Genomic DNA, 18,671 nt, shown 5'->3' on the forward strand with positions numbered 1-18,671 from the left:
CCTTCCCTCCGGGCTGCCTGGACAAGGGAGCCTCACTTCCCTCTTCCAGGAAGCAGACCTGACCTTGGGCAGCAACTAGGAGGAAGCCCTGCAGAGCGAGACCCAGACAGAGCGAGAGCCAGTGAAGGTTGCCAGGGTCATTCTCCCATTGGCCAGGAGCTGGGTGTGTTCTGGCTGTGGCTGGACTGCTCCGGGCTGGTGGCCACAGGCAGAGGAGCGGGAGTTTCTGAAATGAGTACATGTGTGTGCACACATGTCTACAGCATGTGCACACGCCGGCACACAGATACACAGGATGGAGCCATAGAGACACACCTGCATGCTCACACACGTGTGTGTACATATGTCCACTCAGGAGCAAAGGAGTGAATGTGTAGTGGGCCCTGGGGCCATCCCTGTGCCCCCATCCCTCTTGTCTCCTACTCACAGAGCTGGGAGGGGCTGACCCCAGGGCAGTTTCATCCCACTGTTTCCAGTAGCCAGGCCTGCGCCACCCCCAGCACAGAGCATCCCCTCAGCCCCAGGCACACTGGGTCAGGAGGTTCTATTGGCTCAGGATCCAGGGACTTGTTCCCTGGTTACAGATTGGCTCAGGATCCAGGGACTTGTTCCCTGGTTACAGATGGGACTCCCTCCCTTCTACTGGACATAATGAGGATGCCTGTAGCTTGGACTATGGCTGTAGCCATTGAACCATGAAGGGAGCTCTCTGAGGATAAAACCCACCCCAAGGACAGAGCAGCAGAGCCACTAGCAGAGCCTTGGTCCCCGGTGACACTGTGGAGCCTCGATTTTCCTGATGAGCTGGTTTTTCTGTTTCTCGCCTCCAAAAACATCCTGGTCTAGGCAGGGTCTGTGTGCAGTGCGTGGTCTCACCCTGCACACGGTTGATGGCAACCACTGAACCACGCAAGAGCTGGTTTCCCGGCAACACCCCAGCCTCCTTCCTGCCCCACTGAGGAGGCTGCCCTGTAGGTCAGGGCTGAGCCTTCCTGGCACAGGGACTGAAGTCAGCAGCCGGGGCCGCCATAACAAAGGCCACACAGACTGGGTGGCTTGAACAACCATGTTTAAGTGCCATCTGGTCACAGAGCTGTAGGAACCAGCTTCTGACCAGCGAGGCTACAGCAGCCTCTCTTCCCAGAGGATTTTTCTCCCTCAGCTGATTTTGCACAAAAGTCCTTGAACTGGGAAGCATTGTTCTTATTCAGGAGTCGCGTGCCTTTCCCCAATCCAGGTTCCTGGGTTGGGGGAACTCAAGAGTGGCAGTCCAGCAGGATCATCTGTCTTTCCCCCTTCCAGGCTCCTACTTGAACCTCATGTCCCTGCTGGATTTGGCCTGAGATCCACCCGTTGGCCCCTCTTTCATCGTAGGAGGCTGAAGCAGGAGGATCACTTGAGTCCTCTTTCATCATAGAGGGGGCAATGGGTGGTAGACCTCAGGCCAAATCCAGCATAGACATAAGGCTCAAGTAAGTTTTTAAAAATGTGCATTGCTTGCCAATTTCAGAATCAGGAAATTTCAAGTTAAAAATCCAGGTTTCCAAATTGGAAGGTCTAAAGGTCTGCATTGCTACAAGGGTCATCAGATGTTTCATTTAAAAAATAATTTTGGGTCCAGTGTGGTGGCTTCTGCCTGTAATCCCAGCACTTTGTGAAGCTGAGGCAGGCAGATCGTTTGAGGCCAGGAGTTTGAGACCAGCCTGGCCAATACAGCAAAACCCCGTCTCTACTAAAAATACAAAAATTAGCCGGGTGTGATGGTGCATGCCTGTAGTCCCAGCTACTCAGGAGGCTGAGGCAGGAGAATCGCTTGAACCCGGGAGGCAGAGGTTGTAGTGAGCCAAGGTTATGCCACTGCATTCCAGCCTGGGCAACAGAGAGAGACTCCATCTCAATATAATAATAATAATAATAATAATAATAATAATAATAATAATAATAATAATAGTAGTAGTAACTTTTGCCCCAGTGTGATGGTTTATGCCTGTCATTCCAGCCCTTTAGGAGGCTGAGGTGGAAGGATTGCATAAGGCCAGGAGTTTAAGACCGGCCTGAGCAATAGTGAGACCCCATCTCTATAAAAAATTTTTGAAAATTAGTTGGGGGTTATAGCATGTACCTGTGGTCCCAGCTACACAGGAGACTGAGGCAGGAGGACCACTTGAGCCCAGGAGTTTGAGGCTGCAGTGAGCCATGATCACTGCACTCCAGCCCGGGTGACAGAGCAAGACCCAGACTCTTAAAAAAGAAAAAAAAAAATCCAGGTTCCCAAATGGGAAGATCTGAAGGTCTCAATCTGCTACCAAGGGTCATTGTATGTATCATTTGAAACATATACTTTATTATGAAAGTGTCATGTAGTTATTATACGAAATGAGCTGCTTCAAACAACTGCTCACTAAAGACCAATGACTGACATTTTGAGTCCCACTATAAAAATGCCTGTCTTCCTTCCTCTTTAGAGCAATCACATAAGAAGTCAGGGCTTGAGCAACCCCTTGTGTGATCAGCTGGCAGGGGGGCACCGGGGCATGAGTGTGGGGTCTGTGTGGATACTCTTTTGCTTTGAGATGGTCCCAGTTAGCTGAGTGCTGCCCACATCCCTGCCCCACCTGCCCCCGCCTGGGACAGATGCCACGGAGCCCCATGTACAGGGATCATAATGGTTTACAGCTCTTCTGCCTGTGTCCTTGAGGCTGAGTGATGAGGGCATGCGAAACCCAGGATGGTAGAAAAGAGGCTGCAGGCTTAGGGAGAGAAACCAGAGAAACCAGACTCCCTTGGATGTTGTTCAAGATAAGTGAATAATTCAGCAGAGCCATGTGGAAAGATGGTGAGACCTGCCGTGGAGGAGCAGGCACCCTGCAGAGAGGACTGGGATCCAGCAACCTATTCCACCTGACCCAAGCCTCTTCCTCCACTCCAGAGCAGCATCCCACCACCGTAGGAATCTTCTCAGTTCCATGATACTAGTCCACAAGGGACCTACTTAGTGGCTGGGAAAACAGAAGCTCAGATATATAACATGAGGATGACCAAAATCTCCCAGTGACAGCATTGAATGCTGAGTGCTATCTCCCCTGTGCTACCCTCTCACAGTCCCTTCTGTCGCAGAAAAGCCGTTAGTCTCTGGGAACACACAGGAGGGTGCCTCACTTGGCCCGGGGGCCATCAAGGAATGGTGAGAGATGAGACTGGGCACGGGAGGTCGGCAGAGGCAGGATATTCACAGATCTGGTGGACCATGCTGAGACATTTTAACTTGGGTCACTGGGCACCTGGGGGACTCGGGAGTGACCACAGATGTGTTGCAAGGCAGGTGTCGAGATGGGGAGCTGTCCAGGCCACAGGTCCTGAATCAGAGCCGCACTGAGGGACGGGGAAAGAAAGACAGGACACATGTTCAGAAGGCCAGATCTGCACTTGAGTGTCAGGAGAGAGGGAGGAAATGTTAGGCTGGACCCACATTTCTGGCTTTCCAACACCCTGTGGGGAAAAAGAAGGGCACCAAGGGGTCACTAGGCTGGAGGAGACTTGGAACACAGGATGTTAGCTGGAAGGAGACCTTAGGCAGAGACTAATAGAGAAGGCAGGTTCCTGTCCCATGCACAGTCACTCATTAGTGCTTCCAGGTCATTTGAAGCGCCGGTCCCTTCCTGGTGGCCTGAAGGAGACCTGTTTTTCCACAGAGCATCCAGGATAGAGCCAAGAGACTTTTGTTCTGCCATATTCTTAGTCTTGAGCCTTCACATTGGAAGAGACCAGCCTGTTTTGAGATGAGCTCCAGGGAAAATCATGCTGGACTGGTAGAGGTCAAGACTGTGGGGGCTCACCTGTAAACCCAGTGCTTTGGAAGGCCAAGGTAGGAGGATTACTGGAGGCCAGGAGTTTGAGACCAGCCTGGGCAACATAGTGAGACCCCACTTCTACAAAAAATTAAACATTTAACCAGGCACTGTTAAATTGAGTAGTCCAAGCTACTCAAGAGGCTGAAGTGGGAGGATTGCTTGAGCCCAGAAGTTCGAGGCTGCAGTGAACCATGATTGCATCTCTGCACTCCATCCTGGGTGATAGAGTGAGACCCTGTCTCTAAAAAAATAAAAATAAGAAAAGATCTTGGAGGTTACCCTTTGGAAGCCAGCCTGCTTCCAAAGGGTATGGCCATGCATGTGTGCTGAGTGGACCCCCAGAGCACAACCACTGGACTCCGTGTGACCCCAGCCCAAAGGACCCAGCTGACTCCAGTGCAGGAGCTTCCTTTCACCTTCGTCATCCTCTTACTAGCTTCTCTTCATTCACCACACATTGCCCAAGCACCTGCTCTGTGCCAGGCACTATTGGCAGCTGGAAACATAAAGACAAGTCCTCTGGGGCCTCCTTGTGCCAGCCACAGGGAGAGATTCCCTGGAAGGCAGCCAAGCTTTCTTGCCATTCTGTCCTCCTCGGAAGTCTATGGACTGCCTTGTGTCTCTGCACCCTGCCAGGGGCCAGAGCATTCCGGGTTTACTCACAGACTCCTCTCTGGCCATATTATACCCCAACTTTTGATTTTGAGAAGTAAATATGCAATTTTTTTCCTCCCTGTAATTTTCCCTGCTGTGGCTGCGGATGTCAGAGCCGCTGGAAAATGTGAATAGCTCAGTGCTTTCTAGAAGTAAAAGGAGGCTGGCCACGCCGCATCCTACATCCCCAGGTGCTCTTGGCAGGATCCGGCATCTCAGCTGGGGAGAGATGCTCTCCAGGCTGTACTGTCAAGGGAACTTTTAACCCAAATAATTCATGTTCCCACCTTCTTTCATTAGCAATGAGATAATTGCCAAGAAGTAAGTGTGTATCCATGAGAGTGTGCACACGCATGCGTGTCTGTTGCAGGGACGTTAGCAGAGGAGGCGAGGTGAGTGTATTTGCTTACACAGCCAAACTTTCTGCGTGTTCCTCTGGAGACTCTCAGACCTTCGTGTCTCAGTAACTGAAGGTCAGGACAGTCTGATCTAAGCTTTTGTTTTGGAAAAGCGTGGCTGGGGTGGAGAGAGAGAGGATTTGAGTCAGATCTGGGGTGGCGCTTATTTCCTGTGTGTAACCTTGGCCATATTTAGTCTCTCTGGGTCTTCATTTCATCATCTGCAAAACAGAGTGGTGGCCTTGGAGATCTGCTGTCCAGATCTTCCTTCCAAGAAGGATTTGCTGACCACCAGGGGATTGTGTGGTCAGCAGCCAGCCTCCAGTCCTCAGCTCCACGAGGGGCTGCTTCATCTGCAGCAAACTGCCTCATCTGATATCACACCCTTCTCTGGGCAACAGACATCCAGCTACTGAGTAAGCGGGAGGTGTAAAGGTCCAGCCCTATCTTCCTTCTGCAGGACACTCCGATAGGCTGAATCCACTCCAGAGCCCACCATCAAGGCCTACATCCCTATTCCACTTCTTCCCACTCTAGCTTCCTCCCTTTTTCCTTCGCAGGTATTGATCCTTAATAAACATCTTACACCCCAAATTCCATCTCAGTATCTCCTTACAGAGAACCAGACCTGTGGCAAATAAGGATAATGATTTTTACTTCAAAAGGTTATTGTGTGAAAGCTAAATGGGATGTTTATGTAGTATCCAGCATCGTGCTTGGAACATTAACAAATCATGATAAATATCTGTTCCTTTTTCTTTTCTTCCCCTAAAAACTGTGACTCAAAATCCCATTCTGGGCCTTGAGCAGGTGTTCCTAACCTGTGCTCTGTAATACTGGTTTAGAAAAAGCCCAGCGAGGCAAGTGGCCCTGAGAATCTGTGCTGCAGCTAAATCTGAGATCCTGGCTGATGGCTTCAGAGCCATTCTTGTCCCCGTGAAGTTCATTATCCATGGATCACATCAGCCCTCTTCAAGGTTCCTCACTGAAAAGAAATTGAGCATGCAAATACTCTTTTATCATAATCACCACGTATCCACAGGGTAATTCATAAAAGAGCTGGAAATATATTGAAATTCAATATTGTTTTAGTCCAAATCAATATTAATAATTGTTTGCATTTTTAAAGTGCAATTTGCAATTGAAAAGTGCACAAAGATCAACCAGTAGTTGCTAACACATCAAATTTTCCTGTTAAAGGCATAGTCCCTTAACTTTAAAATGTTTCTCATACAACAGGAGCTGGAGCTGATCCATGGAAATGACTATCTATTATTTACGTGCACAACATTAGAATTTGCTTCCATTCTGCATGAACTGAAAGGCCAGTCACTTTTATTTTTAAGTTTTTGATTTCTTTAATTAAATTTTTAATTTTGAAATAATTATATATTCATATGCAGTTGTAAGAAATAATGCAGAGAAATCCCATGTATCCTTTACACCCTTCCCCCGACTGTAACATCTTGCAAAACCGTAGAACAGTATTAAAACCAGGATATTGACATTGATACGGTTGAGATAGAGAACATTTCCTTCCCCACAAGGATCCTTGTGTTGCTTTCTTCAGATCTTTAAAAATTAAAGATTTTTGAAGGAAAAAGGACCCTGTTAGATTTCTGCCTTGAAACGATAGCTATCACTAAATGAGGCACGCTTCCAGCTGGGCTCAGTGGAGTTCACACAGGGGAATGGTCCCCTAGGTAAAGAGTAGCCCAGGTGGAACTCACCTCAGCCAGGGAGACCTCATGGGAGCGCAGCTTTGCACATCAGAAAGAGCCTGAGAACAGTTTTCAGTTTGACACTTGCAGTGTGACCTTTGATCTCTCAAACAAGGACAGGGTTGTCAAGAAGGGAAACAGCTTGGCTGGGCTCATGTGGGCCATAGGAGCCCAGTTATCCCTGAAACAGGCCTTCCCAGAGTGTAGAACTCTGGGCACAGCCCTGGCAGCCTCCTGAGGCCATGCCATGGGACGGACCCAGATTCCTGGTGAGGGACAGGTGGCAAGTGTGGGTGAGGAGTGCCCTTGACTGAAGCCCACCTGACATGCTTGAAAGTAACCCTATGCAAATGAAATTCACAAGGTGCCTCCCTGTTTCAAGATATTTGTCTCACACCAGAGCTGCAGGAAACTTGGGAACTCATCTACAGCAGATATTTTGGATGAGGACTGATTCTGAGATAGGGAAACTCAAGTCCTGAAGATCAGACTTGAGTGGAGGGGAAGTCAGGCCAGAGAACCTGGAGTGCCCCGCTCTGAGCCTGATGGCCACCCTGTAACATCCACATGCCTTGTTCAAGCTGCTTCCACTGAGGGTTTTGGGTTTTTGTTTTGTTTTGTTTTGTTTGTTTGTTTGTTTGTTTTTGATATCAAGGTTTGTGTTTTTATTTTATTTTATTTTATTTTATTTTTTTATTTTTTTATTTTTTATTATACTTTAAGTTCTAGGGTACATGTGCATAATGTGCAGGTTTGTTACATATGTATACTTGTGCCATGTTGGTGTGCTGCACCCATCAACTCGTCAGCACCCATCAATTCATCGTTTATATCGGGTGTTTTTGAGACGGAGTTTTGCTCTTGTTACCCAGGCTGGAGTGCAATGTCGCGACCTCGCCTCACTGCAACCTCTGCCTCCTATTCTTCTGCCTCAGCCTCTCGGGTAGCTGGGATTACAGGTGGCTGCCACCATCCCTGGCTAATGTTTATAGTTTTAGTAGAGATGGGTTTCACCATGTTTGCCAGGCTGGTCTCAAACTCCTGACCTCAGGTGATCTACCCGCCTTGGCCTCCCAAAGTGCTGGGATTACAGGCTGAGCCACTGTGCCTGGTGTTTTTTTTGTTTTGTTTTGTTTTTTTGTTTGTTTGCTTTTTTGTGAGACAGAGTCTCGCTCTGTTGCCCTGACTGGAGTGCAGTGGCCCAATCTTGGCTCACTGCAACCTCTGCCTCCCAGGTTCAAGCAATTCTCCTCCCTCAGCCTCCCAAGTAGCTGGGATAACAGGTATGCACTACCACACCCAGCTAATTTTTGTAATTTTAGTAGACATGGGGTTTCACCATGTTGGCCAGACTAGTCTCAAGTTCCTGACCTCTAGTGATCTACCCACTTCATAATCATATTTAAGTGTACAGTTCAGTGGCATTAAATACATTCACATTGTTGGGCAGCCATCACCACCATCCATCTCCAGAACCTTTTCATCATCCCAAACAGAGACTCTGTACCCATTAAACAACACCCTGTTCCTCCTTCCAGTCCCTGGTAACCTGCATTGTACTTTCTGTCTCTGTGAATTGGACTACTCCTGGCACTCCACACAAATGAAATTATACAGTGTTTGTCCTTTTGTGTCTGGCTTGTTTCACTTAACATGATGTCTTCAAGGGTCTCCCATGTCATAGCATGTGTTGCTATCATTGACTTTTTGATCGACACAAGCAAGCTGTAGTTTTTTTGGGGGGTTTCCTAGCATCACAATATATTTTAAAGGTTTGGGGATGCATTATTCCACTTTTGTATTGCTATAAAGAAATACCCGAGGTTGAGTAATTTATAAGGAAAAGAGGTTTAATTCGCTCGCGGTTCTGCAGGCTGTACAAGAAGCATGGTGTTGGCATCTGCTCAGCTTCCGGGGAGGGCTTCAGGAAACTCACAATCATGGTAGAAGGCAAAGTGGGAGGAGGCAGGTCACATGGCAAGAGAAACGGCAAGAGAGAGATGAAGGGGGAGGTCCTAGACTCTTAAATAGTCGCATTTCACATGAACTGAGTGAGAACCACCTCATCACCAAGGAGATGGCGCCATGCCATTCATGAGGGATCCGCCCCACGATGCAGTCTCCTCCCACCAGGCCCCACCTCTGACACTGGGGAATCACATTTCACCATGAGATTTGGAGGGGACACATATCCAAACCATGTCAGGGGACAATCAGTCAATTTCGTGGCATCTCAGTAGCGTGTGTCTTTTGTGTAAACATTGCACCTGTTAATATACATATATATGTAGAGAGAGAATCAACATTTGTCTCTAAAAATATATTCGTCTTCAAGCTCTGTGATCTGAAATCTGTCATACTGAGATGAGGAGGCAAAAGTGAGGTCCTGGTGGCGAGCGTGCCTTGGGTATTCCAAGTTTTAAGGCTCCATCGGGCTCCCTGGGGACCTTTTCTTCCTTGCTTCTTCCTTGCCTCCTGTCATAGGATTGGGCTACTCTTTGGACCTGATTCCAACGCAGCTCTGATGAAAACAAACCCTCAGCTCCCTGAAACATAAATGACCTTTTTAGAATTCCAGGTTCATGGAGTGCCTCTCTCCAGATGGCCCCAAACACTTCCATCTATTAACTCGTGCTTATTCAACATGCAGCAGAGGCTATTGATGACCTTCCCTGTGCCGGGGACTGTGCTAGGTGCTGGGAATACAAAGACCGGGAGAGGCCTCCATGTGGTTCCCGATTCCGAGGCGCAGAGTCAGAGGCAGGCGGCAAATGCTCTTCCCACAGTGGGAGAAGGGCTGTCACCGTGATGGTGCTCTCAGGGGACCAAAGTTCACACATTCAGGGAATTCGGGGCACTGTGTCAGCATTCCGGACTCTGCCAGGATGAGGGGACTCAGTTTCTCTACATGCAGAATGACTGTTCCTTGCCCTGCCCCACTGGCGTAAAATGTACTCAATATGCAAGAAGCCCTGGCAGAGATAGTGTCCATGGTGCGGTCAGTTGACGTGGCCTGTCAGTCTTTGGCCACGCTCTCAGGCCCCCCTCGCTGTGGCTGTGTGTTTGCAGGTGCCCCTCAGACTCCACCTGGCAATGTGTCCGCGATGGTGGGAGGCTGGGCTGTGGTGCTCCTAGTACGGCTATGGCGGCAAGCTTTAGGACCTCATGAGCCTGATTCACGGGGTAACCTCCACCCCAGAAAGCCCTTTCTCCCCGCTGCAGAGCATGGGGCTGAGGGGAGTGGAGAGAACCCTGCCTTGTAGCAGGGGAGCAGACAGCAGGTAAATTGCATTCCCCGGGAGTAGCGTGCAGCCCGGCGGGGGCCTGGCTATGCCAAGGCCAGGCTCTGGGGATTTCAGGACCCAGGCCAGCGCTCCCCAGCAGCACGGCAGGAGCCAGCCTGAGAGTCTGCAGCCCCGCCTTGGAGTCTGAGCACTCGCGCCCATCCGTCATCCTTGCAGAACATTGCAACTTTATGCCTACGCATAAAAACTGGAGGGACTCGTCCCAGAGTTTGCTGCCGCCGCCGCCGCTGCCATTAAAGCGGTTTTAATTAGCTGCAGGATTTTTAATGAGCTCAAATCAAGAAAAGCCCCATCTCAGAAGTAAGCGAGAGCCGCGCACAGGGAAGAACTAGTCTGACAAAACAGAAGGAGGTGGTGCTCTCGGGGGACCGGGCTGTGGGCTCCGACCTGGATCGGCGAGGAGCAGATGAGTTCCTGAGGCCAGAAGGCTGAGGAGGGAAGCCGGGGCTCAGGGACCAGCGACCGGTGCAGAGTCCCCGCTGCTGCCACCGCGGCAGAAGGCACGGTGCCGGATTCAAGGTGACGGCAGTGCCTGGCTCCATTCTCCTCAAGTTGCCATAGCAGCCTCTCTCCCAACAAGCAGCTTCTCCGGGAGCCCTCAGCCGGGAGGGACGTCATTGTTCTCTCCTGCCCGTGTGGTGCAAGGAGACCCACCGGACAGAGAACTTTCCAGAGCCCAGGGTCCACTGACCACGTGGGTGCACCCATGCTATCTGGAGCTAGGCACGGGGACAGGTCCCCACGGCCACAGGGGATCCTCTGGGCGGCTAGGGGGAGCGTCCAGGCCCAGAAGCAGCCGCAGCCAAGCGTGTCCTTGGAGCCGTCCATGCGTCTGTCCGCCTGCTGCCGGTCGCCACTGGAGGTGCGTGTGTTTTGGCTGAATTCCCAAGTCCTTGCTTGTGCCCTGAAGTGAATTTCTTCAAAGAGACACATTTTTAAATCAAATAAATAAGGAAATGGGAGGAATCCTTCGCCCTGCCCTGTGTCCCAGGAGGTGTTTATAAGATTAATTGGATCTTTTTTTTTTTTCTTGAAGTAAAAATTGGTGACGCCATTCAGGCCTCAGGGAGAAAAGCCATCAGGAGGACTGAGAATTGTGAGGCTGGGCAGGAGCTGCTGGAAACTCTCCGGGGCTGTTTATTTTTCTTGCCTGAACCCTCCCTCTTCTGTGCCCCTGGCAGGCTGGATTTTCTTATTGTCTGATGGTCTTGGGATGGGTATAGGGAGGTGAAGGCAGGTTTTGCCCTTGTCATCAGAGCTGAGAGTGATGTAGTCTGTGGTGAGGATGGGACAGTCCCAGGTGGAGGCTGAGGCCTGTGACTGGGTTTTTGCCCCACCCCCCAGCCTTCCAGGCCCCAGTCTGTGACAGATGGTGGTGTCCACTCCCCAGGCAGCAGCTGCACTCCCAGGAGAGGCAGACAGACAGCTCTTAGACCAGCAGCTCTTGTTGCCTTGAAAACAACTTGCAACTTTGAAGCCTGGGGTCCTCGAGGAACAATAGAGGATTCCACACCCCCTGGAATGCCCGGGGGTCTGTCAGTGACCGCCCTTCCTTCCCACACCTTAGGGGAAAGGAGGCTTCTATAGAGTCCAGTTGGCTTCCTTGTGGGGCATTGAAGGCCCAGCCATACTGCTGGCCAGTTACCCAGGAGGGGAGGCACGCTGACCTTTTGATTTCTCTTTGCACGGAGCAGGGAGTTAGCTGGTCAGATGGCTCCCAGTGAGAACAAACACAGGGCTGAGGGTCCCAGAGGGAAAAGCTGGGGTCTGGGGCTTAGGGGCTGGACTCTGAAGCCACAGGCGGCTCCAATGCCAGCTTCCCTGGTGTAGAGAGGATGTTCGTGTTCTCTCTGGGGGGCCAGCAAAGGCAGGGTCTTTGAAAGGGGGAACTCGAACAGATGAAGCTCTACCACCACGAAGGTGTGGTCCTGGGTCTGTGTCCTCTTCCCTTTCCTGGATTTGGGGGCACGGATGTGGTCCTTGCTCTGGCTCCCAGGTACATGGGTGGCTGGAGCCAGGCATCATGGGGTGGGTTTGGTTTGGGCAGGTTCAGAAACAAGTGAGGACAGGTCTTGGCTGCAGGACCCGTTTCATCCTTGACAGTGGATGTCTGTACTGGCTTGAATGGAGACAGACTGGGGGAGAAGAGAGCACCGGCCAGCTCTCTTGTAACCATTCTGCAGCGCCAGCTACTGAACAAATGAGATGATGATCACACATGCTCCTGAGTCCCCTTTGTTCATCAGGTAGAGCCTGATACTGACTCCTTATTAGCTGTTTTACCAGGTAGTGCTGGGCACTAGCCATGAACTTGTTCTCCTTCCTCCCTCCCTCCTTCCAAAATGTCTTGATGTTGGAAGCTACCCTAGGTCAAACTGGCTTCCTGGTGTCTGACTCAGGAGGCTGTGGAAGTGCGCCCAAAGTGTGGTCAGCTTACTCAGGGGCTCATGACGGTTGCTTTCCAGCTGGGGCCTTGCTGGGGACCATCAATGGTGTGTGTGCAGGCATTGGCCGGCATGCACCCGGGCATGTGTGCATATGCGTGTTAGCGAACCCACATCTGCTTAGGTCCGTGGGTGCGGTGCACATGTGAACGCTGTCCCCATGACACTGCAACAGCGGCTGCTCCCGAGAGACCCTGCATGCTCTTCCTGGTCCCCATCTGAGAGCCATGGCCCCGCTGTGTTGGTGTGTGACGTCTTTTCCATTCTTCTAACTCCTTTCTATGACTGCCTGGGGCTCCCCCGAGTGAGGCTGGAGAGAACAGCTCTGCCTCCCTCGTCAGCCACTCACTCTCTCCTGAGGCTTTGGGGTTGGGCCCTGTGGGCCTCGGGCTCTGCAATGCAGCGCTGTCCTCACAGAGGGAAGGGCTTAGGGAATGGTAGGGTGTCGCAGCTGCTGTGGGGCTTGCACTGCTGCATCTGTGTCTTTGTAAGGCAGTGAACCCCAGGTTCTCAGGATGGCCTCATCCAGGGCAGCCATGGAGGGAGACGCCCCAGCCCCACACAAGGGGCTTTGAGTCTGAGCCCTTGGGGACACGTAACTGTCCATTTCTACCCTCTACAGGCAGGGCACGGGTGGCCTTGGTGGGTGACAGGAAGTAGCAGTTTGTCTTTGGGGCAGAGGCCATTGCAGTGAGGTCGGGGCTGGCCTGACACTCCAGAGCCAGCTCCAGAGACAAAACAGGCCCAGCTCAGTACTTCTGTAAAAAGCTGGAAGGCCGCAGGAACCACCTGCTCGGCACAGTCCAGAGAGCCCAGCATCAGGTGCCTTGCTGGTGCGGAGAGGCCTGGGGCAGGTTAATTAAAGTTAACTGAGTGAAAAAATAATTACAGAGACTGCAGAGGGGAGAAACCCAAACCTGCAATTTACCCTCCCCAGCCCTTGAGCTTTTCAGAAGAACAATCTGGTCGTGGGGAGTTGTGGGCGGGGAGCAGGGAGAGCGCCTCTTCTCATCCCTCATGCTCCATGGGCTGGATGTGGGGGCTTCTTCCCCCAGCGCTTGGGTCCATGTTGGGGAGGAGTCGCCTGGCTGAAGTATTGTCCCTGGGCAGGGAAATGTCCTTCGGCCGAGCAGCACATTTGGCCTGGGGCTTGACCAGCTACCTAGCTGTGGCCTCAGAGGCTACTGGGAGCTGCCCACCTGGCCTCACCTCCCTCAGACACTGACCTGTGCCAGGGTGGGGAAGTTTACCCCAGGGCTCCTTGGGTAGAAGAAGGGTGGTCCCCTGGGCCTGGCCAGCAGGGCCCGCTGGAAAGTAAGGGGACAGAGTGACCGACCTTCAAAGGAGGGGGGCTCCCTGGGGTGCCTGCCACCTGTGCCTTCCTCCCCCTGTACTCTGTCCATGCTCTCTCTACCCTCCACTGCAGGAACTTATATTCTTCCTTTGGGCAAATGGCCTTGGGGTGCCCCCATCTCGATGCACAGCCTGGCCCTGTTGGCATGACTGGCTGCTATGTGGGGGATGGGGAATTTCTCTCCCTGCCCTTTAGGAGGAAGCAGGGTAAGGGGTAGGTCACATGGATATACTCTGGGTCTGCAGTGGCCGGAGCAGTTAGTGCCCACCCCCAGGAACACGAAGGGGTGTTAGCACGCAGCCTCTGCACCTCTGAGCTTGGAGTCTGCTGGACACAGGTGTAACTGCCCCACCTCCGCTCCAGGCCAAGGGCCTCGAGCTCAGGGACTCCTGTGGTCTGGCCAGAGCCTCAGCTCCCTCTGGTGTGACTGTCCAGAGGGACTGCCATGCGCCAACCCATCTGTCAGTCCATCAGTGAGGACAGCCCTGGCTGGTGTGGGGGAGTCCATCTGTGCCTGAATATCCTTTGAGCCTAGCAGGCCCCTTCTCAGAGCTGCCTGCTTTGTGGAGACCTTGTCCCCAGTGCCCTACAGAGAGGAGCAGGGTGGAGGCTCATTCAAGATCTTCTCTGCCCACCGGGCCGGGTGCCAGGGACAAGGACCCAGGTTTCCGCCGGTACCTAGGCCCCCACCCTGGGGGGCACACATGCTTATTTGGAGGTCTGGACAGTACAGGGGATGGCTGCTGGCTACTGACTGGGGGCCTGGGGGGTTCCCACTTCGGCTCCCCAGGCAGGGCCAGACGGTGTCTCATTCCATGATTTTTCTGGAGGTGCAGATACAGGAGACCCTGGTGGAAAGCTAGCATTCCAGCCACAGGTGGGAACAGGCTGCCCTCAGCCTCCCGGGCATGAAAAGGTGGAAAGGGCACCCCTGGGTAACTTGTAGAGGGCAGAGGCATCCGGGAATTACACTTGGGTTGCTGCAGTGAGCGGGGCCTCCACCTGCCCTGGTGCCTTGCAGCTTGGTGATGACTGTCCCCACTCTGCCCCGTAGACCTCGGCCTGATGGATGCCTGGTGTGGACGATGAGGGAAGAACGTGCCTCCCACACCCGAGAGGTGACCCCTGAGCGAGTCCTGGATGACTCCGCGACCTGGAACGATGCGGCTGGCCTGCCTGTTCTCATCCGTCCTGCTGTTCGGAGCTGCAGGCCTCCTCCTCTTCATCAGCCTGCAGGACCCCACGGAGCTCGCCCCCCAGCAGGCACCAGGTGAGTCCTTGTGCTGAGTCCTGCCATCACCACCCCCAGCTTTCCAGCCTGAAGCTCAGGCCTCCACGGCTGCCCTGGTGTGCTGGGCTTGGGGGAAAGGAGCAAGTCTGTGCCAAGACCCCCAGCAGGCAGAGTCCTGGCTTCCCGGGGGAGGCATCAGTCTCAATGTGGGAGTGCTGTGTCTGATGCAAGACCTCCAGCCAGTGCCTAGCAGCAGGGTGGCCTCTCTTGGGGGTCATGGCAAGGCTGCTGTCTATTGAGCCAGTTGTTGCCTTTGATGCAACTCAGATTTAAACAGGATTCCGCCACCTCTCAGATCTCTTCCACATTATCGGGGATATCAGAAAGTGGACAACTTCTCCCTGAACCCATGCCCCACAGGTGAGACTGAGACTCGGTTTCCCTGCCCAGCCCTGGAGAATCTAGCCCCTCTGGTCTGGACAAAGGGGGTCAGGGTACCTCCTGGTTTTGTGAGGCCAAGACCCCCTCCGAAGGTCCCCCACTGCCACTTCCATTCCACCCCTGCCTGGTGGCCCACTGGAGTCACAGAGGGCTGCTGGGGACAGGTGGGATGGCAGGGAGGCCAGAGCAGGAAGGGTGATTCTGGCATCTCAGGGCAGACAGAGTGTGGAGAGGGGAGTTCAGGCAAGATCTCTGCTGCTGGGACACGGTCCGCGTCCCAGAGATATGGCAGGACAGGTCAGCTGGCGGGGTGCCAAGACCTGGGAGCTCTCTGCTTTGGAGGGAGAGAAGGGGAGGTGTCTCAGCAGAAGCCACACTCACAGTCCACATGCTGTAGGGCATGGACAGGCTGGTGCATGCCCAGAGACACCACTCCTCCCCAGGGAAACCCACTCACTCTCTCTTGGTTGCTCTGTGCTATGAGCCAGAGACAGGAGGAAAGAGAAGGGGCCGGAGGTGTAGGCAGAGGGGTTCCTGCACAAACCCCTGCCGGAAGCCCAGAGCACAGGAAGGGGTCTTATTCTGCAACCCTTCCACCCCCACCCCCATTGTGGACGAGCACCCATGATGTGTGGCCCTTAGTGCAGATTGAGGGCCCGTGGACACCAGGAAGGAAGGTGAAAAGAGCACAAGGAGGCCAGTGCTGGGGCCCTGGGTCTGGCAGCTGCCAGAGGCTTCCCATGGGCAGGTGGATGAGTTGAGAGTCAGAGGGAGGCAGCCAAGGCAGTGGCCTCCAGGAGATGGTGGGCGAGTCATGGGTGCTGACTCATGCCTAGGCCAGAGCCCCACAGGTGGTGGCTGTCAGAAGTGGGTCTGGCCGCTCCCAGGCTTCTGGAGCAGTAGGTGCACAGCAGAGCCAGCTCTCCTGTGGGAGCTTTGCAGCCTCACGTGAGCCCCAGAACAGCTCATGACACTGCGTTGGCAGAACAGGGCCCCTCGGGGCAGCGCCATCAGGGAAGACAGTGAGCCGGTACCTATGGTCACGTGTTACCTGCCTAGAAGCAAACTCAGGAAGAAGGGCAAGCAAACACTGCCTGGGTGTGTCCTTGGTGTGTACGTGGTTGAGGGTGCATGTAGGCAGAGGGTCCAGACAGCCAGTGTCCACATTCTACGGGAGGAGCCTGGGAGAGGAGGCATGAGTGTGCCTGTGATGCCCACCTGGGACCGGGGCCTGGACCCATCGGTGGGACATTCGTGGATCTGACTGTGGTTTGGTGGCTTCAGCTAGTGCCCTGCCCTGCCGCAGCCACAGCGCTTACTGTGCTGGTCCTTGTTGCCCTACCCAGTTGCCCGAGTACACACATGTGTGGATTACAGGTGGGCTGGGGACCCACGGGACGGCTGGGATTTCTGGGAAGATCGGAGCCTCAGGCTGGCAGGGGGTGTCAGATGGCATGGAGCCAAGGCCATCATCCCTCTGCAGCTGACAGACCTGGCAAGGAGCACACGTGGGTCTTCTGATGGTCCATGTAGCCAGACCAGCCTCACCACGTGCCAGGTGATGGGCAGACTTGATGGTCTGGGTAAATCACACCAAACACAGTCATAAAACTTTAAGTAATGCTTACGTTACTTTCCCTGAGCAAAGTGCCTCTGACACAGGCTGTTTGTGTTGATTTGTTACTATTCATTTATTCCTTCCCTGTACTTCTCACGGCAGCCTAATTGTGATTCGGTACCAAGAAAGCAATATCAAAGTAATTTTCCACAACATTAGTTACAATTTTCTTCTGATCTTTCAAGTGAAACAATCCCATCCTGTTGGCTTCTCTGAGCATATAAACCTTGATTACATTTATCTGTTGGAAACCAGTGCTTATAAAATGTATGTGTCCAGTTGCATGGCTGGGTGGCCCCAAGGGCCCCTGACAAGCCTTCTCCCTGTGAATTTCTGTTGGTGGGAGGAACAGATTCTGGGAGCTACCCTGCTATCCCAATCAGGCAAACAGGCAGGTGTTGGGGCGGCGGGTTGGGAGTAGAGATGAGCAGATCTATGGAGGAAATTCTACACCGTGGCATGAACTGTTTTGGCGACGGAGTTCTCTGGGAGCTGCAGTTTGTGGCACTACAAGTGCAGAAAGGGGACAAGGAGTGGCGGGAGTTCTGAGTTGCTTGAGATCCCTTGGGGCCTGGCCTCATTCGTGTCTCTCCCACGCAGCCACCAGGTGTTAACAGCACCTGAACTTTACGTGGATCAGCCAGCCAAGCTCACCTGGCTCAGGCAGTAGATGGAATGGTAGGGGGTTGCCAAACTTTTGTAAATCAAACCACATTTTAAACATCTTTGTTGCTCTAGTCCAAATCAAATCTTTGGAAACAGGAAGAGCTACCCAGTAAGTTACCCACATTCGAAGATGAAGTTTTGTGTATCAGAAAATTCGCCTCTCCAGTTAGAGTTCTTTTCCAGTCTCCAGGATTGCCAGGCCCTGAGGCCAGAGCTTCTGTTTTCGGGGAATTCACTTTTTGACCCAGTAGACAAGACTCACCTCTTCTCCAAGAGAAAGACTTGGAGACCAGGCCAGAATCAAGAATAACAAACACCAACGGCCAGGTGTGGTGGCGCATGCCTGCAATCTCAGCACTTTGGGAGGCCTGGGTGGGAGAATCACTTGAGCCTAGGAGTTCTAGACCAGCCTGGGCAACATAGCAAGACCCTGTCTCTACAAAAAAATAAACAAAGTTAGCTGGGTATAGTGGTACACACCTGTAGTCTCAGCTACTTGAGAAGCTGAGGTGGGAGGATCCTTTGAGCCCAGGAGGTCGAGGCTGCAGTGAGCCGAGATTGTGCCACTGTGCTCCAGCCTGGGTGACAGGGCCGGACTTTGTCTCAAACAACAAAGAACTCCCAGTGTACTGGCTCTGGGGGCTGCAGAAGGCTGACTCCACATTTGGTTGAGCAAACTGAATTTTAAGAGCTGCTTTCTTTGTGAATGTTTTATCATACAGAATTTGAAACACACGCAGTAGTGGAGTAGGATAGTGCCATGAGCATCACGTGCCCAACACCCAGCACCCTCCACCCACACCAGGCTGGCCCCATCCACAGCACCATCCACTTCCCTTCTTCCATGTGATTTTTGAAGTCTATACCAGATAGCCTATCAATTCAGCTGTAAATATTTCTCCTTCCTTCCTTCCTTCCTTCCTTCCCTCCCTCCCTCCCTCCCTTCTTTCTTTCTTTCCCCCTCCCTCCCTTCCTTGTCTCTTACTAG

General features: G+C 52.7%; 1 protein-coding gene across 3 annotated transcripts in view; it reads left to right on the forward strand.

Moving 5' to 3' along the window:
- Positions 1-18,671, forward strand: part of CHST8 (carbohydrate (N-acetylgalactosamine 4-0) sulfotransferase 8) — a 106,904-nt gene that overhangs the window by 7,233 nt on the left and 81,000 nt on the right. Inside the window, exons 1-2 of one of the 3 annotated variants that reach the window (XM_011947418.1) lie at positions 10,122-10,791; positions 14,782-14,997. In XM_011947418.1, coding sequence (XP_011802808.1) covers positions 14,868-14,997 — 130 coding nt within the window. In that variant the 5' untranslated portion in view covers positions 10,122-10,791; positions 14,782-14,867. Of the gene's footprint in view, positions 1-10,121; positions 11,469-14,781; positions 14,998-18,671 lie in introns of those variants that run through there. The other 2 variants (XM_011947432.1, XM_011947425.1) reach the window with 2 other exon arrangements.

Source organism: Colobus angolensis, unplaced genomic scaffold, assembly GCF_000951035.1.
Source record: "Colobus angolensis palliatus isolate OR3802 unplaced genomic scaffold, Cang.pa_1.0 Scaffold107, whole genome shotgun sequence".
Lineage (NCBI taxonomy): Eukaryota > Metazoa > Chordata > Mammalia > Primates > Cercopithecidae > Colobus > Colobus angolensis.